Source organism: Chlamydotis macqueenii, chromosome 4 (assembly GCF_036417535.1).
Source record: "Chlamydotis macqueenii isolate bChlMac1 chromosome 4, bChlMac1.mat, whole genome shotgun sequence".
Lineage (NCBI taxonomy): Eukaryota > Metazoa > Chordata > Aves > Otidiformes > Otididae > Chlamydotis > Chlamydotis macqueenii.
The window spans coordinates 44143475-44162600 of record NC_141559.1 but is presented as its reverse complement, the minus strand read 5'-3'; the positions used below and the strand labels follow the sequence as shown (position 1 = coordinate 44162600).

At 43.2% G+C, this 19126-nt stretch overlaps 2 protein-coding genes across 3 annotated transcripts in view; one reads left to right on the top strand and one right to left on the bottom strand.

Annotated features, from left to right (window-relative positions):
• The window catches only part of GALNT7 (polypeptide N-acetylgalactosaminyltransferase 7), a 75787-nt gene extending 71110 nt beyond the window's left edge, over window positions 1–4677 (bottom strand). For both annotated transcript variants that reach the window (XM_086747578.1, XM_086747577.1), the window contains exon 1: window positions 4443–4677. In XM_086747578.1, the coding sequence (XP_086603704.1) occupies window positions 4443–4568 (126 nt within the window). In that variant the 5' untranslated portion in view covers window positions 4569–4677. The remainder of the gene's footprint in view (window positions 1–4442) is intronic.
• Window positions 1–19126, top strand: part of SCRG1 (stimulator of chondrogenesis 1) — a 780146-nt gene that overhangs the window by 113024 nt on the left and 647996 nt on the right. The gene's annotated exons all lie outside the window — the stretch shown is intronic.

Below are 19126 nucleotides of genomic sequence, written 5' to 3'. Positions count from 1 at the left end.
ACAGCTGGTGTAGGAGATGCATGTGCTTTCAGGGGTGGTAGGAGGAAGGAGACAGCTGTCCAATTACTTATACACACAAAAAAAACCCTCCAGGAAACCAGAAAGACTGACAACTATTGATAAACAAATACTCCCTAAATAAAAGCCCATTTCAAACACGTCACTTACAGACACAGAAAATTAAACATCTCCAACACCTGGCAAGGCAAGATAATGGCAGCCCATCGGTGGCTCAGGTTCAGTGGCTATGAGCTAGCTAAAGTTGTGAAATACCGCAAGTATTGTAATGCTTCAAATCCGAAGCACCAGGTTCTCAGACAGAAGGCCAGGCAGCCCGTGCCAAGATTTCAGGAAGTTCTCCTCACTGCACACGAGAAGAGGGCAGAACAGGGAATTTATTTTGTGGGTTTTGCAATCTCACTACCACATTTCTGACTTGTGCAAGGTCAGCCACATGCTTCCAGCAAATCTTTTACTACCTTCCCATGCTCCGGAAGGGGATAAGTAATGCACTGGACACTCCTCCTTACTTGCTTTCCTTCACATGGGCAAACAAATAGGGTTGTTTCTATCAGCTTCTTGGAGTGCTCCAGATAAGATCAGAGGAAGTATGAGACCACTGATCCTACTGCTACCGCATAGACTATGAGCATGCAAAGTTGTACTTCAAGCTTTGCCTCAGGCACGCTAAACAGATCTTTAAAAAAAAAAAAAAAAAAAAAATCACCAACCAAAATCACCAACCTTAATTACACGTAATTTTGAAAGCTTCTGAATACTAGTTTGGTCACTTTAACACTTTGTAATTGGTCAGATTTGGAGAGTTAAAGTTGACCTATACTACATTTACTTCTCCAAATACGCTGGTTTCAACTTTCCAGTACCGAATCTTTCTTTACCGTTTCAGTCCATTGGTTCTGCCTGCTGTACTACCCACTCCTTGATGACACCAGCTTTTAAGGCTGTACCTCTGAGGCTGATCATTAGCAACACGTCTCGCTTGAGACCAACGAGTGCTATAGCTGGGATCCCTACAGCAATCTTCCTACAATGAACAGCCTCAATCATTTCCTGCTAGCTCCAAAACCCTGATCCCTTGATCCAGAAGAGCAGAAGGTATCGGAACACATCCAAAAGATCCCACAACATGCATATAATAATCGAATCAAAGATTCCACTTAACCTTTTCTCACAGCCATAAACAAGAACGTGCATGTCCCTGCCTAAATTTTCAGTACCCTTCTAATCCCTACGTTCAGATAGCCAATGCCCTTACTTACATAAAAGCAGATATGCTTTAAAGACTCTGAGAACAGACCTTAATATGTTTTCATTGTTTCTATTTGGTTTAGATTGGAAACTAAAAGCTCTTTAGGATAAGGATTATTTTATTCTGTTTGAATACTTCTGATAACACAGATAAATAAATACTTGAATCCTGCAAGCACTTTTTCCTCAACTGTTGTCTTGCAGAAACAAAGTTCCACAGTTGGGTTACTGGAAGAAGGGCTTTGTCTCCTCAGCTTCTGAACATGCTTTCAGTGAACACAGACGGCTGTGGTAGTCTTCTATCAGAGAGAAAGGTCTTATCTCCAACTGTCTGTATTACTGTTATCACCTCTGTGTTCTCTCATTTCCTTCCTAAACAGCTACTTTCCACTTTCACTTTGTCTTTGAAAACTCCCTGTATATTAATCATCTTATCTCTCCAAAAGATCTCTGGAATCTTTTAAAATCTGTAGAAAAAAACCCATAACACAATATCTGAAGGGAGAATGTACTTTTTTAAAAAGGTACATAGTTAAACAAGGCTACAAGATCTTCAGTATTACCTATTCTTATCTGCTGCTGTAAGCAGGAAGAGTCAAGGTTATAAATCTAAAAAGAACAACACAGCAGAACTTCTCATCTTTGCTTCTTTAATGCCTCAGTGCTATTAAAAAATGCCTAAGGTTACAGTGCAGAAAGGGAAAGGGTACTGCCTGAGGTTAGCTATAAAAGGTTAAATTCTATTTTAAGCTGGTACCGTCTGAGGAGGAATTTTACATTCGTTGGCTAGAGGAGGGTGTTGTACAGGAAGAAGAAAAATTATTCTCTTATCTTTAGCTTAACAAACTTTCCGGCAGCTAACAGCAGAGCAAACACACACATCTGTGTGACTGAACAAAGTGCACACCAGCATGTTTCAGAGCAGCAGTTATGATTAAACTCACAGTTCCAACATGCCAAAACATCGCACCAATGCACAATCCGCTTCCAGGCACTGCAGGGAGCATACCCCGCATTACAAGCCCACCTCACGGAGTCAGCGATGTCTCGCCTAGCAGGATGCTGGATATGCAGGCCCTACATTCCTGGTATTCCTGGGCTCTGCCAGCTCTCCAGAAACATGCTGGAGCACTGCTAGTAGTGAGCCCACTCACTACTGTTTAACTCATACTGATCAACTGAGCAGCTTCTGAGGAGGAAAGCAGTCCAAACCAAAAGATGAATTTAATAATAACAAGATGGTTTCCCAGAAAAATCACGAAGAAGCATGTGTTACCCATTCCCATATATATCACAACGATAAGTAAGCAGCTCATCTAGTTAATGAACCAGATATTCTGTTTAGATTTCATCTCTGACAGTGTTTACTTAATACAACTATATTTGTTTCCAAAAAAGATTGAATTATTTCCTGAGGTGTCTGTTATGGATATTTCCTCTTCCAGTCAAGGCAGGGGTAATCAAGACGGACGCTGCTTTATCGGGGGCTGGACTATAAAAACTCTTCCGACTCCTTTATTGCCACGCGCACTACCTAGAAACCATTTCCGAATGAGATCTCACATGTGAATGGAGGTGCATGCAAGAGTTCAGCTCCAAAGTATCCAAGCGAAAGCCTTCAGGCTCGTGAGAAAGGACAGAGTGATTCATTACACCACCTGAATAAATTGATACAGCACACATACTGTAGGACTGCAATATCTCAGTTGTCACTCCAGAAAAATAATCTGAAGATGGTCACTGCCTTAGACACCAGTGCAACCGTAACTATTTTTTTTTTCCAGAGGATGTCACTTTACAAGTCTGTTACCCTTTTCTAAGCAGGAAAAGTAATTTGAGTGGTTTTGACGCAAAATGTTTACTGCCTGACATTTTCTTGGGAGGGATGCAAATAAAATTCCTGAAGATTTCTTCGGTACACAGAAAAGCCCATGTTGTGTCTGGAAGAACAGATTACAGAAACTTTACCACTTAATAAACTGCATATCTCCCAGAAAACCACTATGGCCTATTATCTCAGCAGTAACTGCCAAGATACAGCAAACAGTAACAGCTTCAGAAGACAGAGCATCTGCTGAAGAAGTCCAAAGTCATTTCCAGTTTTCAAAATCAAGAATTCTGTCAGCTCGCTTGCCTTCCACAATTATTCAAAGCAGCCCACGAGAGAGGACCAAGATCATTAGTGAACACATCGTAAGATCACTTTTTAAGATAATCACTGTTAAGTTTTACAACTTTTCCAAGATTATTTTAATCTTGACTAATCTTACTTCAAGCAGACCTCCTTAAGTCCAGTTACACTCCATAGCTCTAGAACATCTGGTGAAAACAGAAAAAGCACTTTGACTCCTTTGGAGACCCTGGCATCGAGGGGTCAGATTCTCCCCACCTGAGTGACGAAGGCAAGGCCAGGGAAAGGCAGATTTCTCTGCCTGACCTCCTGAAGCGTTTCTGGAGGTTACTGTCCCCCCTCAGCGCTGCCCACCCCACGCCTCACGGGTGGGAGAGGGATCTGGATCGGCACCGCCAGCACCATCAATCCGAATGCCTTCTTTCGGCTCGCTCTCCTTAAATTACCTCGTCTGCTGCCTCTCCTTGGCGAAACCTGCCCTGGGGTGAGTAAAGGGCCAGGAAGCTGCGGGGAACGCCCGCACCCCTTGGTGAAGCTCCGGGGGAGATCTCTGCAGGCTGCTCACGCAGATCACCCCAGCACCCTTATTTTAGGGACGGAAGAGCCCCCAGACGACACATGGACCCAGGCGGTTTGGGTGCCCAGGGCCCCGCCGGCGAAGAGGTGCCGGGGAAGGGCCCCGCCGGGGCACTGCCCGCACCACCATGGCCCGGTACCGGCGGCGGCGGGGGTGGGAGGCTCTGCGGCGGCCCCGTGCCGGCCCAGACCGGACACCCCCCAGGCCCGGGCCCATCGAAGCGCGGCGCCCCCGGGCCCCGGCGCGGGCAGCCCTACGGCAGCGGCGCCGCCCGGGCAGGGACGGCGGCCCCGCCAGCCGGCCCCGCTGCTCCGCGCTCCCCTCTCTCAGGCCTGCAAGCGCCGCAGGCCGCAGCCCGGGCAGCCGCCCCCCCGCCCGCCGCCGTCGCCGGTCACATCCCGGGCGGCGGCTCCGCCAGCCGCTCCGTCCCGCCCGCCCCACCGCCCAGCGCGGCCGCACACTCACCCGCGTCCGTCCCGGGGGAGCCGGCTCCTCGGCGCGGGGCGAGAGCGACGACCAGAGCAGCAGCAGCCCCAAGAAGCTGCCCGCCAGCAGCACAGCGCGCAGCAGGAAGCCCAGCTTCAGCCGCATCCTCCCGCCCGCCGCCGCGCACGCAGCGCCCGGCCCCGCGCACCGGCGGGCTTCCGCCCCCCGCGGCCCCGCAGCCGCCTCCTCCTCTCCCCCTCCTTCCCCGGCCGCCGCTGCTCTCCGACAGCCGCCCGCCCGCGGAGGCTTTTCTCCCGCCGCCGCTGCACGTACAAACTTTTTTTTTTTCTTTTCTTTTTTCTTTTTTTTCTTTTTTTTTTTTTTTCCCCCCTCCCCCTCCCCGTTGCGGGCTGCCGCGCCCGCCCGCCTCCCCGCTGGGCGCAGCGGCCGGGGCGATGCGGAGCAGGAAGTGGCCGCCCCGCACCGGGCCCCGGCCCCCACCCCCACCCCGGCACCTGCTGGGGGGTAACCGCGCCTGCACCCCGCCCGAAAAAACAGGAGGGCGTGGGAGAACTCGAGTGGGGTTCGGGCTTTTTCCCAGCAGGGTGGGCGACTCCGCTCGCTCGAGGCACCCACTTGGGAAAATCAAGGTGCGAATGCCTGACTGTAGTGATCGGTTGTCACAGGGGTAGGGTGCTGCTGGCCCGTTAATTATTGCGCGCAGCCTTGGCAGAGTGACACCGGTGCGTGTTCAGGGCAGCCTGTAAAGTCAACAGATTTTCCCGGAGGGGAGCAGATTAAGTGCGAGATTACAGAGATGCTATCAGCCCTCAGCTCGTGTGTATTTTGTCACTAATTTTCTGCACTAAAAGTTAGGCAGCCTGTTTCCTCCTTTGAAGGAGCCTCACACATGCACAGACTTGGTTGCGTGAGCACTCCACAGAGCACAGGGGTGCAAGAACAATACTTCCAAAGTAGGACTTTTGCCTTTTCTGCGTGTTCACTTGCTTTGACCTTTTTCAGTTCTATTCCTTGTGCGCACCAGGAGGATATCAGATCCAAGGATCCTGAACGTTCACTTTCAATTATAAGCACTGTAGAAATAAAACAGGATATTGAACCTTGAACAGGATCACTTCGGAGGGGAAAAAACCCCACACCTAAGTGACCTTTGTAGCTGGACACACCTAGATACGGAAGTCTTTGTTTATTCATATAACTTGTACAAGCGCTTTAGCACTGTGTGATTCCCCCCCACTCCCCGCCCCGTTCTGTAAGATCCTGGTACAAGACGTAGACAAATGTGATATTTAAACATGGCCAACAGCTCTAACCCTTACAAGTGTTTGCAGGGCCCTGTGGGTCCCCAGGGGTGTTTTCCCCAAAGTCCCCTCCCTGTTTGCGGTCGCAGTAACCACACACACATCCCAACACAAAGGTTTACATGACTGTTTGCAGGCAGATAACAGCACCTGCACAGGGCTGGGAGGGATCTGGGTTTTTTTTTTTTGCTGGGAAAGGTTTAGAGCTGAGGTGCGGGGCTCTGAACGGGTCCCTTGGCTCGCTGAGCCCGGTAGGAAAAGGCAAGTTGTGGCTACAAACTGTGAGTCTCTGTAGGCTCTCAAAGAGGTAAGGAAATGTTCACCCCAACTCTTCTTTCGCTGCTTTCCAGAGACCTTTCTGCGGCAAAAGGTGCTCTTTCCTCCCGTTGTTTAATTGTCCGCTTTTGGGATCCCTTTCTACTGCCCTGTGCCTGTGCTGCTGGGCACACTCGGGAAGAGTGAGAAGCAACAATAAGTTCCTCCCAGCACTGTGGAGAGGGTACTGTAAAACTGGCCGCAGCCGTGCGATGCTGCTCTGCTGCTGCTTGTCAAAGCCATGAGTGACAGGGACAGAACCCTCTGCATGCGACTCCATATGACATGAGTTCACATTTGTAAGGCTGCCCCGTTGAAAGTTTTTTATTTTTCAGGGGAGGCTTGTGTTCTGCAGAAAGGCAGGTGATAGTCACACAGAGCTGCTTAAAAGTGGCCAAGAGTTTTGTTGCAGTTTGGTTTTAGAAACCAGGAGTCTCGCCACCCGTGAGTTCCCCCATTAGCTGTCCTGGGACAGTGGCTTCTGTACTAGGCACCTTAAAAGCCCTGGCTTTTCCCAGGAAAGAGAAGTCGTCGATGCCCACAGGGAGGCAGTGTGGGCCGAGGGACAGGGCGTGGATGCCAGCCAGGCCCTCTCATCCTGGAACTGCCCTTGACATCTGAGTGGAGAAGGCATCATGCCTCTGTTTTACTCCTGCCTGCCCTGCTCCCTCCACCACAGGCAGCATCATTCACCTTTTCAGCTCATGCACAGGCCGAACAGTCTGACTCCAGGAGGATCAGGTTAATACTGACCTTGGCAGTAGTTTTTTTTCAGTTTTATTCTCATTAAGGACAAGTTGAAGTTTCAAATTCTGCACTTACAGCCTTTCCTATGGAGTAAAGTGCCTAAAAATACCTGCAGAACATATTTTCACTTGCTGAATTCGTACTGGCTAAGACAGAAAATTCAAATTAAAGTCGGCTTTGGATTGTCTCCAGTAACATTCAAAATCACTTTTAAAAGTCTTTTACAACCTGGAAGGGAGAAAGAGAGGGTTAAACACAAATTGTTGCCTCTCTCATTTGCAAAATACCATATAAACTGTGATGCTTTTACTACCCAGCCAGCACTAAAACAAGACACAATCCTGACAGTTATTAGGGAGTTAATCAACCTTTGTTAGACTGGTATTCTGTCATTCAAGCGTTTCCAACAGAATGGCAACTGTCATAATGTTTGTGTCTATATGTGGACGTGCCTACTGCTTGCTGCACGGAAATCATATGCTCACTTCTCCATATGCCTCTAAATAAATATCTGATGGTGTTTTCAGTCATTACAAAAGCCTTGCTGCTCTTGAACCCAAGACCTACGATGACCTGGAGGTGAAGTATCCGATTACCAATCCCCTAAGCCATGCAGTTGCCTTATTGCTGGGGATTTGGGGGATGGTGTCTGGAGCAGGGTCACTAGCAACCATCAAAATCTCATGTAGTTGGTCGCGTAGGAGAAGTGCCAGGATCTGGATATGCCTCTTAACCCTTCTCCTGAATATCTGGCCACAATAAAGCACTCTGCTTGTTCATTAACACAGCATTTGAAAGGAAATTCATATAAACTTTCATATCTATCAAGATGAAAATAATGTAGTACAAAGTTCCATAATACAACAAGCTGCTGTAAAGGCTTGGCTGTACATAAAACCCCCATCTTGCTCATCTGTGTGGTTTTTTTTTCCCCACAACACATAGGTCTCCTTTGTAAAATCTGCAGTGAACACAAAACACAAGTGTTTGTTTTTTTTTTTTCATGTAAATAGGTTCTTTGAAATTAGCAATGGATTGTAGACCTGGAGCAATTTCACTTTCCTTAGAAGTTTCTGGAATTAACTACCAACACTTCATTTAGTGCGGTAGTTCACTACATGAGATACTCTAGGCTTCATGTAACGGCAAACTGGGTCGTGCTTTGATTAAAGAAGAAAGTGCTGGAAAATGCCAGCTGGCAGACAGTCACTTGCTTTCCTAAGCGGAATACCCTCAACACAACAAACACCTCTGCTCCAGTGAAAACTGCCAGCTCCACGCAATCCTTTTTACTGCCCCTTCTGACCTTCTCCTACTCCATTGTTGGCATTTGTCAGGTTATTTGCATTTCAGTGGGCACCTCTGAACAAAGCTTATGAAGCTTTCTGTATTGCTGCTTTGGATCTAAGGCAAGCTGGCCACCGACACTTATGGAAATCCCATGTAGTGTATTAGCACTGCGGCAGATCTGCTAGTGCTGCGTATTGAAATCCAGGGGTGTCCAAGTGGAATCCAAGACACTCCTTCCTGAGTTTGCATCTAAGATCTGAGAATGATAGAATCTTTAAGGTTGAAAAAGACCTCCAAGATCATCAAGTCCAACCATCAACCTAACATCACCATGCCTACTAAACCATGTCCCAAAGTGCCACATCTACATGTTTTTTTAACCCCTCCAGGGATGGTGACTCCACCACTTCCTCTGGCAGCCTGTTCCAGTGCCTGACCATTCTTTCAGTAAAGAAGTATTTCCTAATATCCAACCTAAACCTCCCCTGAAGCAACTTGAGCCCATTTCCTCTTGTCCTATCAGAAGTTACTTGGGAGAAGAGACCAACAGGTAGAAGCCGAAGCTGTGGCTGGAGAAGCCTGGCCAGATCTACCTTCGCTTCTGTTAAACAGGGCCATACTGCCTTCTTACCCTGTCCCCAGCACTGAGGAATTTGTAGAGATATTCCGGATTAATGAGGTGGTCGCTACTTGGAATAATCCAGAAGGGCAGAGTTTGGCATACACCACAATGGAGATAAAGCTATACACTAAATATTTACAACATATGTATATTTAACTTCCCAGGGGATGAAAAAGAACTGAAGTACGGGTTTTAAAATTCTTCCTAGTTTCTGGGATTGTTTCAAATGCACTTTAATCAAATAAGTGGCTCTTGGTAATACTTAATACATGCTTTTGCTAATGAGACTGAGATGTGCTTCATCTTCATTGTTTTGTCTTCATGATCTCTAGTCTTTAGTACCATTGTTCCTGTAATTCTCATTTATCCTTCTTTTTTTTTTTGAAGCCATGTCCTACCAAAAATTATCCTTCAGTATTTCAGGATTTGAATGGATAATTTTAGCAGACTGCAGTTTGCTTCCTTTGCTTCTCCTGTCACTTTTATGAAGAACATGCTATGAAGTTCCTGTCATTATATTTAGCCCCCATACTCCTGTCATGCCTGCTTAGTTGGTTTTCCTCCCTCAATATCACCTCGAGCTCCTCTTCTCTTCTACCCCACAACCACAGTAAGCGAGCTCATTATTTTGTACTGGTTCTGTATTCTGAACACTGGAATGTAAAAAATCGATACATTATTTTTCAGCTGTGCCTTCTGGTATTGAGTACCACTCAATGTTTATGAATGATGTATTATTAATACTGCTTTTGTCTAAAGAAATTTAACCTCTTTTGGATTTGCAAGTCCTCCAAATATCCACACTGCAATGAGTGTTGACAATCCTTGACAGATTTAGATCTCGTTAAAATAGTGGATGGGATGCTCTGTTACATGGGTGCTTCATTTCAAGGAGAATTGGAATGATTCTAAGCATGGTTTTGCCATTTAAAAAAATAAAACCTATATATATATATATTTAATGGCTTTTTTTTTTTCAGGAGTTCTCACCTGTATTTTGAGCCAGATGTGAGTGTAAGTAGTCAGATATCTCAGATCCAGAAAATATCCTTTTCCGAGGTGTCAGATTTCTGAGCTCTTCAAACAGAAATTAACTTAAGTCACTTCCTGAATCTAGGGCAGAGAAAATGGAAATAGGTTCCTGCAATTTGTTATGCTGAAAAAATGAATGGTGTAAACACCCACATTTCAGATGCTGATTTACTTTTCCAAAAACATTTTTGGAATATAGTAAATTAGTGGAGTTAATGCGATGAAATTGTCAGTCTGAACAAGATCCATAGTGCATTTGAGGTACAAAATGGAACATTTTGCAACTATAAATTAATTAGATTTCCATATTTCTGTGGACTTTCACTATTTAGTGATAAGCTGTTGATAGTCCAACAAATAACTGGGAACTTGGGTACTATCGATTCAGTATCACACCTGCTCTATCGGCTATAAATCTTCAGTAAGTTTGACGGCTTTTTCTTCAGGATGTATTCTGTTATGTTGTTCAAAACTTAAATAAAACCTAACCACTGAAGATACTGAACATTTATAAAGTATTGGATAAGTTAAATAAAGTCAACATGTCAAATCTGAAGAAGATAAAGCTCTTTGAAGCTTCACTGACAAATTTTAAAAAGACAATCAAAAGTTCTTATATAGAAAAACATGGACGTGCAACAGTTACTAATCCCTAAACCAAGTATCTTTTGTTGTTCCTTAGTCACAGGGTAAGTGAGCAAAGTACTATTTCAGAAAAGTGTCATCTGCTTCATTTTTCGTAAATACGTAAAAGATCAATTAATAATTACTGTAAAAGTCCAGCCCAGTAGATACGTTTACACATTAACATTGAAATAATAGAAACTGATTAACGTAACAGAGGTAAGTTAGACTCTGATTTTCAAACTGAGGTCTCTGTATGCTTGGGGGATGGGGAAGGTGTCTGCGACAGAAAATGACAGGAAGACTATTGCCATCAGTCATTTAAAGTTTGCTGTACAGAGCCTCCATCACAAACTGATAACTGGAATTTGAGAGTCTTAGTAGCAATGAATCATAAGAGCATTGCTAGACAGCTCTGAGCTTTCTTATTTTTATGCAGAACTCATAAACTAAGTCTGATATAGCAAATGGTTGAGAACCAATGCCAGGATGCTGAGCAGCCTCTTTTCTTATTGACCTACTATGCGGAGAGAAATTCTTAAACAGTAGATTATTTCTATTATGTGTAATCTGACACCAAGTTGTATTGATTAGTAATTCAATGGAACGATTCTGTATATAAAAGGCATGTTTTGTGGGAATTGCTTGTGGAATTGCAGGCAATAGCAGCTGTTCACAACACTGCACAAATTCAAGTCTTTTACTAAATATAATCATAATGAAATAGATTTTATAAGGGCTTCCGTACAACATGCAGATGCATCATTATGTGGAAGTTTCTCCCTTTTCTCAGGTGCAAAGTTACATACAGATATCCATACTGTATATAAATTAAATAATTTCCAACTGGTACCATTTTAGCTCAGGTATTGATATACACACTTCTTTCCATTTTTTTTAATATGTTCTCCATCCTTTTCCCACACTGAAAGTTAAACAAAAAAAAAAAAAAAATCAACCCAACCTACCAATTTAAGAGAAAAAATTCCTAGGCCTGTCAAAAAGACTTTGAAATAAAGGTGAAGAACTGTAATAAAGCCATCATCTTGGCAAGCTGAACTCTGTTGCTTTTTAGTCACCTATGACAAGTAATAGTGACAATGGCAGGATCTCAGCCACCTTCAAATACTGCGGGTTTCCAGACCTCTCAATTCACTGCCATTCAACCCCCTTTTTCTAATGTACAACTGCAATGACTTAAAAACTAGTTGGCTGACTACTCCAATTAAACAAAAAATTTTCTAAAGTTCCCAGGTGCATGCAATTAGCAGGAAGCAGATCTCTAGATTGTACTTTTACTTTAATGCTGACTTAACTAAGTCTTTGTTCTGAATAATTTGATCAACTCAGGGTCATCCTTTATGTTTAGAAGTTAGCTGGAGTTTACAGAGTAAGTGGGAAAAGATTAATTTAGAGTTTTGCCCTTAAAAATAAAAAAAATCAATTTGTTTCACTGGTTGCAACTTGAAAAGCATGCTTATAGAGGAGAAGACTATTCCAATTAACATTATTTCAAATTAAACTGAAGAATCAATGATTTATTCTTACTCCCATTCCCTAACATTTTGAGTAATAAAAGCTGCTCCTCTAAAACTTTGGCCAAAGTGAACTTGATTCAATTCCTCATTTACTATCAACAACTTTGACACACTGGAATATAACTGAAAATGAATACAGCATCTGTGTAATTAACTGACTCTCCCTCCCCCGAAATGGTGCTTTGGGAAAAAGTAGAAACAATAGAAAACCTTCATATTCTGTTAATGGGCACAGCAGGGCTTCTGTAGACTCTTGGCTAACTGCTTAAACAACCCAGTTGACTTCTCATTAACCTATAAGATACAAGAAGGTAAAACATGTTTTCTGTACATTTTAGATTTAAATAAGCAGACTTATAATATGAATAAAAATTAATCTAACAATCTGCCTCTCTTTCAGGCTTATATCCAAACACTCTCTTCAAACTTGCCCTGCTAAGCCTCTGTGTCAGGGTTGATTAACTGAAAGGAGGAGATAGAGGCACTGTTCCTTGCAACATTTAGGTCAGCTCTGATGCTCTCTGGCGTGTATCTAGGCCACATCTAATTAATCCCAGAATATTCTATCACTGCTGGATTACCTCTGCCAGCTTCTCCCACAGAAACCTGGCAGCAAAGATTTTTTACCTTAGGTGAGGAATTTCCCTTTTCTAAAGGCAAATGGGAGTGGTTTTTTTTTCATCATCTAACTACATAATGTTTATGCAACAACTTACAGAGCCCTGAGGAGAAGAAGTATTTAGTAGGGGTGAATACCTTCACTTGAAGTTAGTGGAATATTGCCACTGATTTAAATAAAGTCAAGATTTCACCCCCAATTGTTTTTAGGATAATATTTACCAGCTATGGCCTTCTTAACTCAAAATTCCATGCTCCTAGTCAAAAGAATCACCTATTTTTTCTTTTTCTAAGTCAAATATGCATACAAAGTGTTCAATCAAACAAAGATCAGAAAATACAGGACATCTGAAAAATAAAATAAGAATTTCACCTAAAAACCTATTGCAGATCAGGAGAAGTCATGGGGCTGAATTGTATTTGTGCACTTTCAATTGCAGTCTACAGTCTTCCGTCGTCACTACTAGAATACCATAATCAATTTGCAAATACACTCATCAGCTTGGGAAGGTGCTTAAATCAAGATGAGCCGCCACTGTGGAGCAGTGGATACACAACTGGTGACAAATAAAAAATAACCCAGCACGCTTATTGAACTAAGGATACACAGCTTCCTTGTTCTGTGTATCTCAACAGTGACGCACAGAATCGCAGTACTAAAAATAGAGCATTAATTAGCAATGCTAACTTTATATGCAAGGTGCGGGATGTCTCAAGCAGTACCTCATTTGCATCCTGAAGGCAAAGTGTTATGACTTTTAAAATCACTGCTCTATAAACATGCATTCATCTAGTATGCGCAAAGCCAGATGGTTTTTTTCATACCTGATGATAAAGTACTAGATGACAAGACAACTACTTGCAGAACAAGAAATGCCTGTTATTGGAGATCTCTTAATATGCACTTAAAACAGGCCTTTGTAGTGGGTGAGGTATGTTTTTTAACCCCGCCCTCAGCTTTTCAAATTATGTCCTTACAATCTCCTTTAATTAAAGATCAAAAGGATTTTTCACTGCATTTGGTACAACACTGTTGTCAAAACCTTCATTTAAATGCTTCTACTGATACCTTCAGAATTACGTAATATTACAAATGTAAATAAGATGCAGATTTTTCTACATACTTGTTTTCCTTTCCTATGTGAGTTGATTACTAAAGCAGGAAATGCTATTCATAAATGTTTGATACCAATACATTAAAAAATCCCTATTGAAATACTTATTTTTTAAATTTCATTTGAGAAATAGTCAGATCAGTATCAACCATGAGTTTTGCCTGAATTAAGATTTACCTGCCCCTCAAATGTGTGGTCGTGGGTCAGCTGATACCTGCATTAACATGCCTCACATCCACACACTGGGTCTGAGAAGTCATCTTATATCTTAGCTTACATTTGAAGTAGGAAAGCAGATTTTCTTAGATGTAGAATGAGTGCTGCAGCGAAAGTGCATATGGATGTATCGTACTCCATAGCCAACGCTGTGAAAGTACCAAATCCCACTGTCTTGCACTTCATGTTTTAGAATTATCCCACAGATAGATAATAAAATAATGTCAGGTAAAAAGTGCACACAGGCTGGCAATGTGATATTAATAATACTCCAAGTTAGTGTAAGCCATCACAATTCACATTGCTCTTTCACCAAGAGCCTTTACTATGATACTGGACTTTCCCACAGGAGAGGGGCTCTCTTTCACGGTGGCCCAAGTTTCTGGCTGTATTTCAGGGTCCTACGAGCATGTGTAGCAAACAATATGCACTAAAGCAGGTAGGCTCTGCCTCGATTTTTGTCATACAGCTCAATTCAGAGCTGATGGATGAACTAGATTTGTACAGGCGTTTCTAACAGGGATGGCCTTCCTCGTCCTATGTGTTAAGTAAGATACCAAAATAAGCTTGATGGTGCAGGACAGAGTACAGTTACTGAGAGACTACAGCATATTTGTCCTTTTGCTTTAGGAATGTTAACCCCTTCTTGTGCTTCACTGCTCAGTTCAAACACCGTACAAACCGTGGTTTAGTGGTGGTAGCAATATGAAGACACAGCAATGCTCTCTGACCTCGTCATTCCCCATCACGTACAATGCCCACTAGGCTACTAAATCTTCATGACTTTTTTCTGACCAGCCTCTCAAATTAATCAGCCTCATGTAGCTGAGCAGGTTGTAGGCAATTAGTGAAAGTTACAGTTGTTGGCATTATCTATAGCCTTCATGATATCAGCTTGATGATATCAGCTTGATGAGACAGAGATAGACGGACACTGGAGAGGGGAGTTGTGTGGATCACACAGGCTCTAAACTCAGAGTTTTATTGCCCTGTACACAGCAGAAAAAGATGAAGTTGTTATTCAAAAAGTGTATTAGTCACAGTAACTTAAAAATTCTCTACATTCAAGAATCTGGATTTTAGACTCTGTTAGGCATAATTTTCCTTGTAATACCTACAGAAGTTAATTAAACAAGTAGTTATTGCTTTGCAATACAGACAGAGATCCTCTGTTAACTTAGGCAGGAGTGATCAATAACTTGCACTTTCTGAAAGAGTAAGTGCATATAGTGCATGTAAAATGCATGCAATTCTCTTAAAAACAGCTTTTACTTTTTTATGAGTGGTTGCACAACTTGAATTGTTGTTGAAAAACTAGTTCATTGTATGCCTCCCAGAAATGGCTTCATCTGATAATGGAGTCCTCTCTGATCATTCACTGCTTTCACCAAATCCTTCCTTTCCTGCTGCTTTTGTTAATCTGACATTCTTTCCTCTCCATCAAAAAAAAAAAAAAAAAAAAAGGAAAAAAGAAAAGATTGTTTTAGACAGTGTAAGTTCCTCATCAGGCTCCAACCTTGATACCAGGACTTCCAGTTTCCTGGTCAAATACTTGAATACAGTTAAACAATTCTCTCCATTCAATTATTCACAATAATCTCCATTATGAAGGCAAGTGTTTCACCCTGCCTCACGGTACGTGGAGAGGACCAGCGATAGCATCAACATCTATACTCTCTACATAGACTAAGAAAAAGCCAGACCTTTTTAAAGCTTCTGGTGTCACAGCCTCTTCCCTGCTACTTGCAGGCATGGGAGAAACTTCTCACAGCGATCAAATGAGCCTCCGGCACTTTAGGGTAATACCAGTCTGCTGCTGAGACCTACACCTGAGACCTGGTATGAAAGGCAAAGAATAGGCAGATTCATTTGATAAACAGCTGTCATGGTTCAAGAACTTCTGATGGGAGGAGTCCTTAGTAAATACCTGCCCCCTGCCCAAGGTTGTGACTTTGGAGTTCCTCACCTCCACACAAAAGCACATGCCTTCCGTAACACAGTCCTTGTATGAAATGTGCTGACACTCGGACTCTAAAGAAGTGGCAGAAACCAAGCTGACAAATTTTCACATACTTCTCTGAACACACCCGACTTGCCAGCAGGTATAAACTTAGGGGTTCTGGGGATGATCATCCTGATGAGTTTTGTACTGAGGCAAAAAAAGACAGTGTTTTTTTTTTGTCTCTTTAATAAAGATCTGGTGTCCATCACTGGTTATCCCAGATCTGAAGCACCGTCCTGTCCGACATTTTAAATGAAGTTGCATAGTTAAAGAAGGGCATTATGTAAATCGATCTGTCCAGCAATGCTTAGCAGATGCATCTGGTTTTCTTCATTCTCCTGCAATGCTGTCTTTCAAATTCAATACGTTATTTTATATATCCTGCTGACAGTGTTTATTTTTATGACCATGAAACTCTCAGTGCTTGTCTACTCTTCCTCAGTGCTGACAGTGCTCTGAACATGGCCCTGGCTCACTGAAGCAATGAAAATGAAATAAGAGTCGTCCTAGAAATGAGTCTGCTTAGCATCAGGACAGAGATTCCCTTGCCTTCTGGTTTTGAAATTTTAGTATGCAAGATGCAAAAAAGATCCTAGGAGCTCTGCAGTGCAGCAAGGGAGTACAAAGTTTGGGCACTGTCGTGCTGACCTGGTTCAGCTCTTTATTTGTCTTTCTGTGCCATCTTTTTGCTTTGTACACTGTCTGTTGTGTATCTTTGTCCCGTGTTTGCTCAGTACCTAGCACAGGCCAGTCCAGTCTGTTACCAGAGTGCCTACAGGATGCTGCACATACTTAGAGTCTCTTAATCCGGGAAGAAGTTGAGACCTCAGGCAAGCACACACATTCTACTTACCCAGGAGTTTCAATATCTTTTCTGCAGATACAGAAAACCCGCAGGAATTTCAAAAGGTGTATCTGTGCTAATTAGAGTCAGTATCGTTTGCATGCCTCATCACCTCCAACTGCCTCCCCTCCTCAGGTTTAATATTCATATCATCCTGCTTTTTTAAGGACACATTTGAAAATGAGTTTCACACACAAAATCCATCTCTAAGCAATAATAAACCCTATGACAATTTTAGTTTTCAATAAACCAGCTTGTGTAGCAAGTCACAGCTTCCATTACTGCTAAGTTGCTTAATTCCCTAAGACCCTCTATGCTGAGATGCCTGCAGGTGTTCAGTGCCATTGACTGGGTATTTCATCTCTGAAAATGTAAGTACTTTTTGTGCATCAAATACTATATGCTACTTTTTCTGGTTGTATTTTAATAAGCTTTCATCACTATTTTTACCCAATCATTTTAAAGTCCGCAGGCCAGATGCTGAATATGTATAAATCATGCAGCTCCAAACACATCAAAGAAACTGTATTCATTTGTCCCAGGATTTGGCTTTCTCCTTCCAGTTTTACCAGACTTCTCTTCAACTAATCTTGCAAATGCCTTAACCACTTCCACTTCCTACTGTACCCCTCTCAATCCCTTTCAATTACCTCCTTCTTAACATATAACCCCTCTGTAATTCTTTCCTTTTAAATCCTTTTAAATCCTATTTTTTTCTTCTTCATTTTTTTTTTTTAAATTAGCTAATTGTTAGAAGCGTTTGTAACTCTTTGAAACTGTACTGCTGAATGCATTGTGGTATGTTGACTCTAAGGGCTAAAGTTTCTAAGCTGCTTTCAGAATAATGAGATTTGTGTGCATGACTCCCTTGCACCGCTTTAAAGATTTACTCTTTAGAGTTAAAAGATTTTTTAAAAAATCAGTTTCTTTGTGCTGCTGGCTTGTAAACACTGTGCTCAGAGCATGCATCCTTTACAGCACAGTTACTCTTTTTTTCTTCCAAGCTACTTGCTGTGCTTGAAGAGCTTGTGAACATCCACCTTTGACATGTAACTTTATCACCTAAGGGTGCATCCGCCTTAGCAGCAGCTGATAACGCTCTGCAGCTTTTGTCCAATTTGCCTCCAGTCTGCGCTTAGCAGTTGCATGTGTACAATGTTTGCACTAGGCATTCCTTTAGCAGGCAACACATTCTCTTTCTTTGCATGACCAACGTTTCCACTGATAAGGGGCAGCAGCTTGTAGATATCTCTTGTAAAGGGTGTATGGCAGTCACTTGTAGGTATCTTCTGTAAAGCTTCAGTCCAATCCAAAATGGTAGACTCACATGCTGCATTTTTCAAGTTAGCAATGCCTAAAATGTTAGTTTAAAATGCCTGGGTTTTGCAGGCTGGTGTGGTTAAAGAATCATAGAATAGTTTGGGTTAGACGGGACCTTTAAAGGTCATCTAGGCCAGCCCCCCTGCAAGAAGCAGGGACATCTCCAAACAGATCAGGTTACTCAGAGCCCCATCCAACCTGGCCTTGAATGGTTCCAGGGATGGGTCATCTACCACCTCTCTGGGCAACCTATTCCAGTATTCCACCACCCTTACTGTAAAATTTTTTTCCTAATTTCTAATCTGAATCTACCTCCTTCGATTTCAATACCTCTCATCCTGTCACAACTGGCCCTACTGAAGAGTTTCTCCCCATCTTTCTTACAGGCCCCCTTTAGGTACTGGAAGGCCGCTATAAGGTCTCCCCAGAGCCTTCTCTTTTTCAGGCTGAACAGGCCCAGCTCTCTCAGCCTGTCCTCACAGGAGAGGTGCTCCAGCCCTCTGACCATCTTCGTGGCCCTCCTCTGGACTCACTCTAACAGGTCCATGTCCTTCCTATGTTGGGGGCTCCAGAACTGGACGCAGTACTCAGGTGGGGTCTCACAAGAGTGAAACAGAGGTTGCCACAATTGTTCGTGACATGTCAGTCTGTTATACTTTGTATTATTATTTCACACCAAGTTTCATGACAAGTAAGCCTGCCTGGCATCTAATTTTTGCCTGCAGTACGCTTGACCTGCTAATTGGGGTTGGGTTTGTCAAGCCCAAGTTCAGATGCCTTTTTTCATTCCCCCACCAATGCTGTAGCACAGGTGTGCCGGCATGCCACGTGGCTGGCTGGCTGTGCCAAACGAGGTTGGTTGGCTGTGTTGCTTGTTCCGGTTGCTCCTGGAGTATTTGCATTGTTTGAGGCGATGCCAGTGCTCCTCCATCCACGCCTGCTGCCGTGTGCACTCTGCCCGGGCGCCATGGCTGGCTGCTGGTCTGAAACCCAAGGTTAGCACTCCCCGATGTGAACCAGGGTGCAATCACATGTTGTTGCTTGTTTTCCTCCTTCACCTGTCTCCCCTGGCACAATGAAACCAGCTCTCATCCTGCTGTTTCCTTCAGCGTATGCTT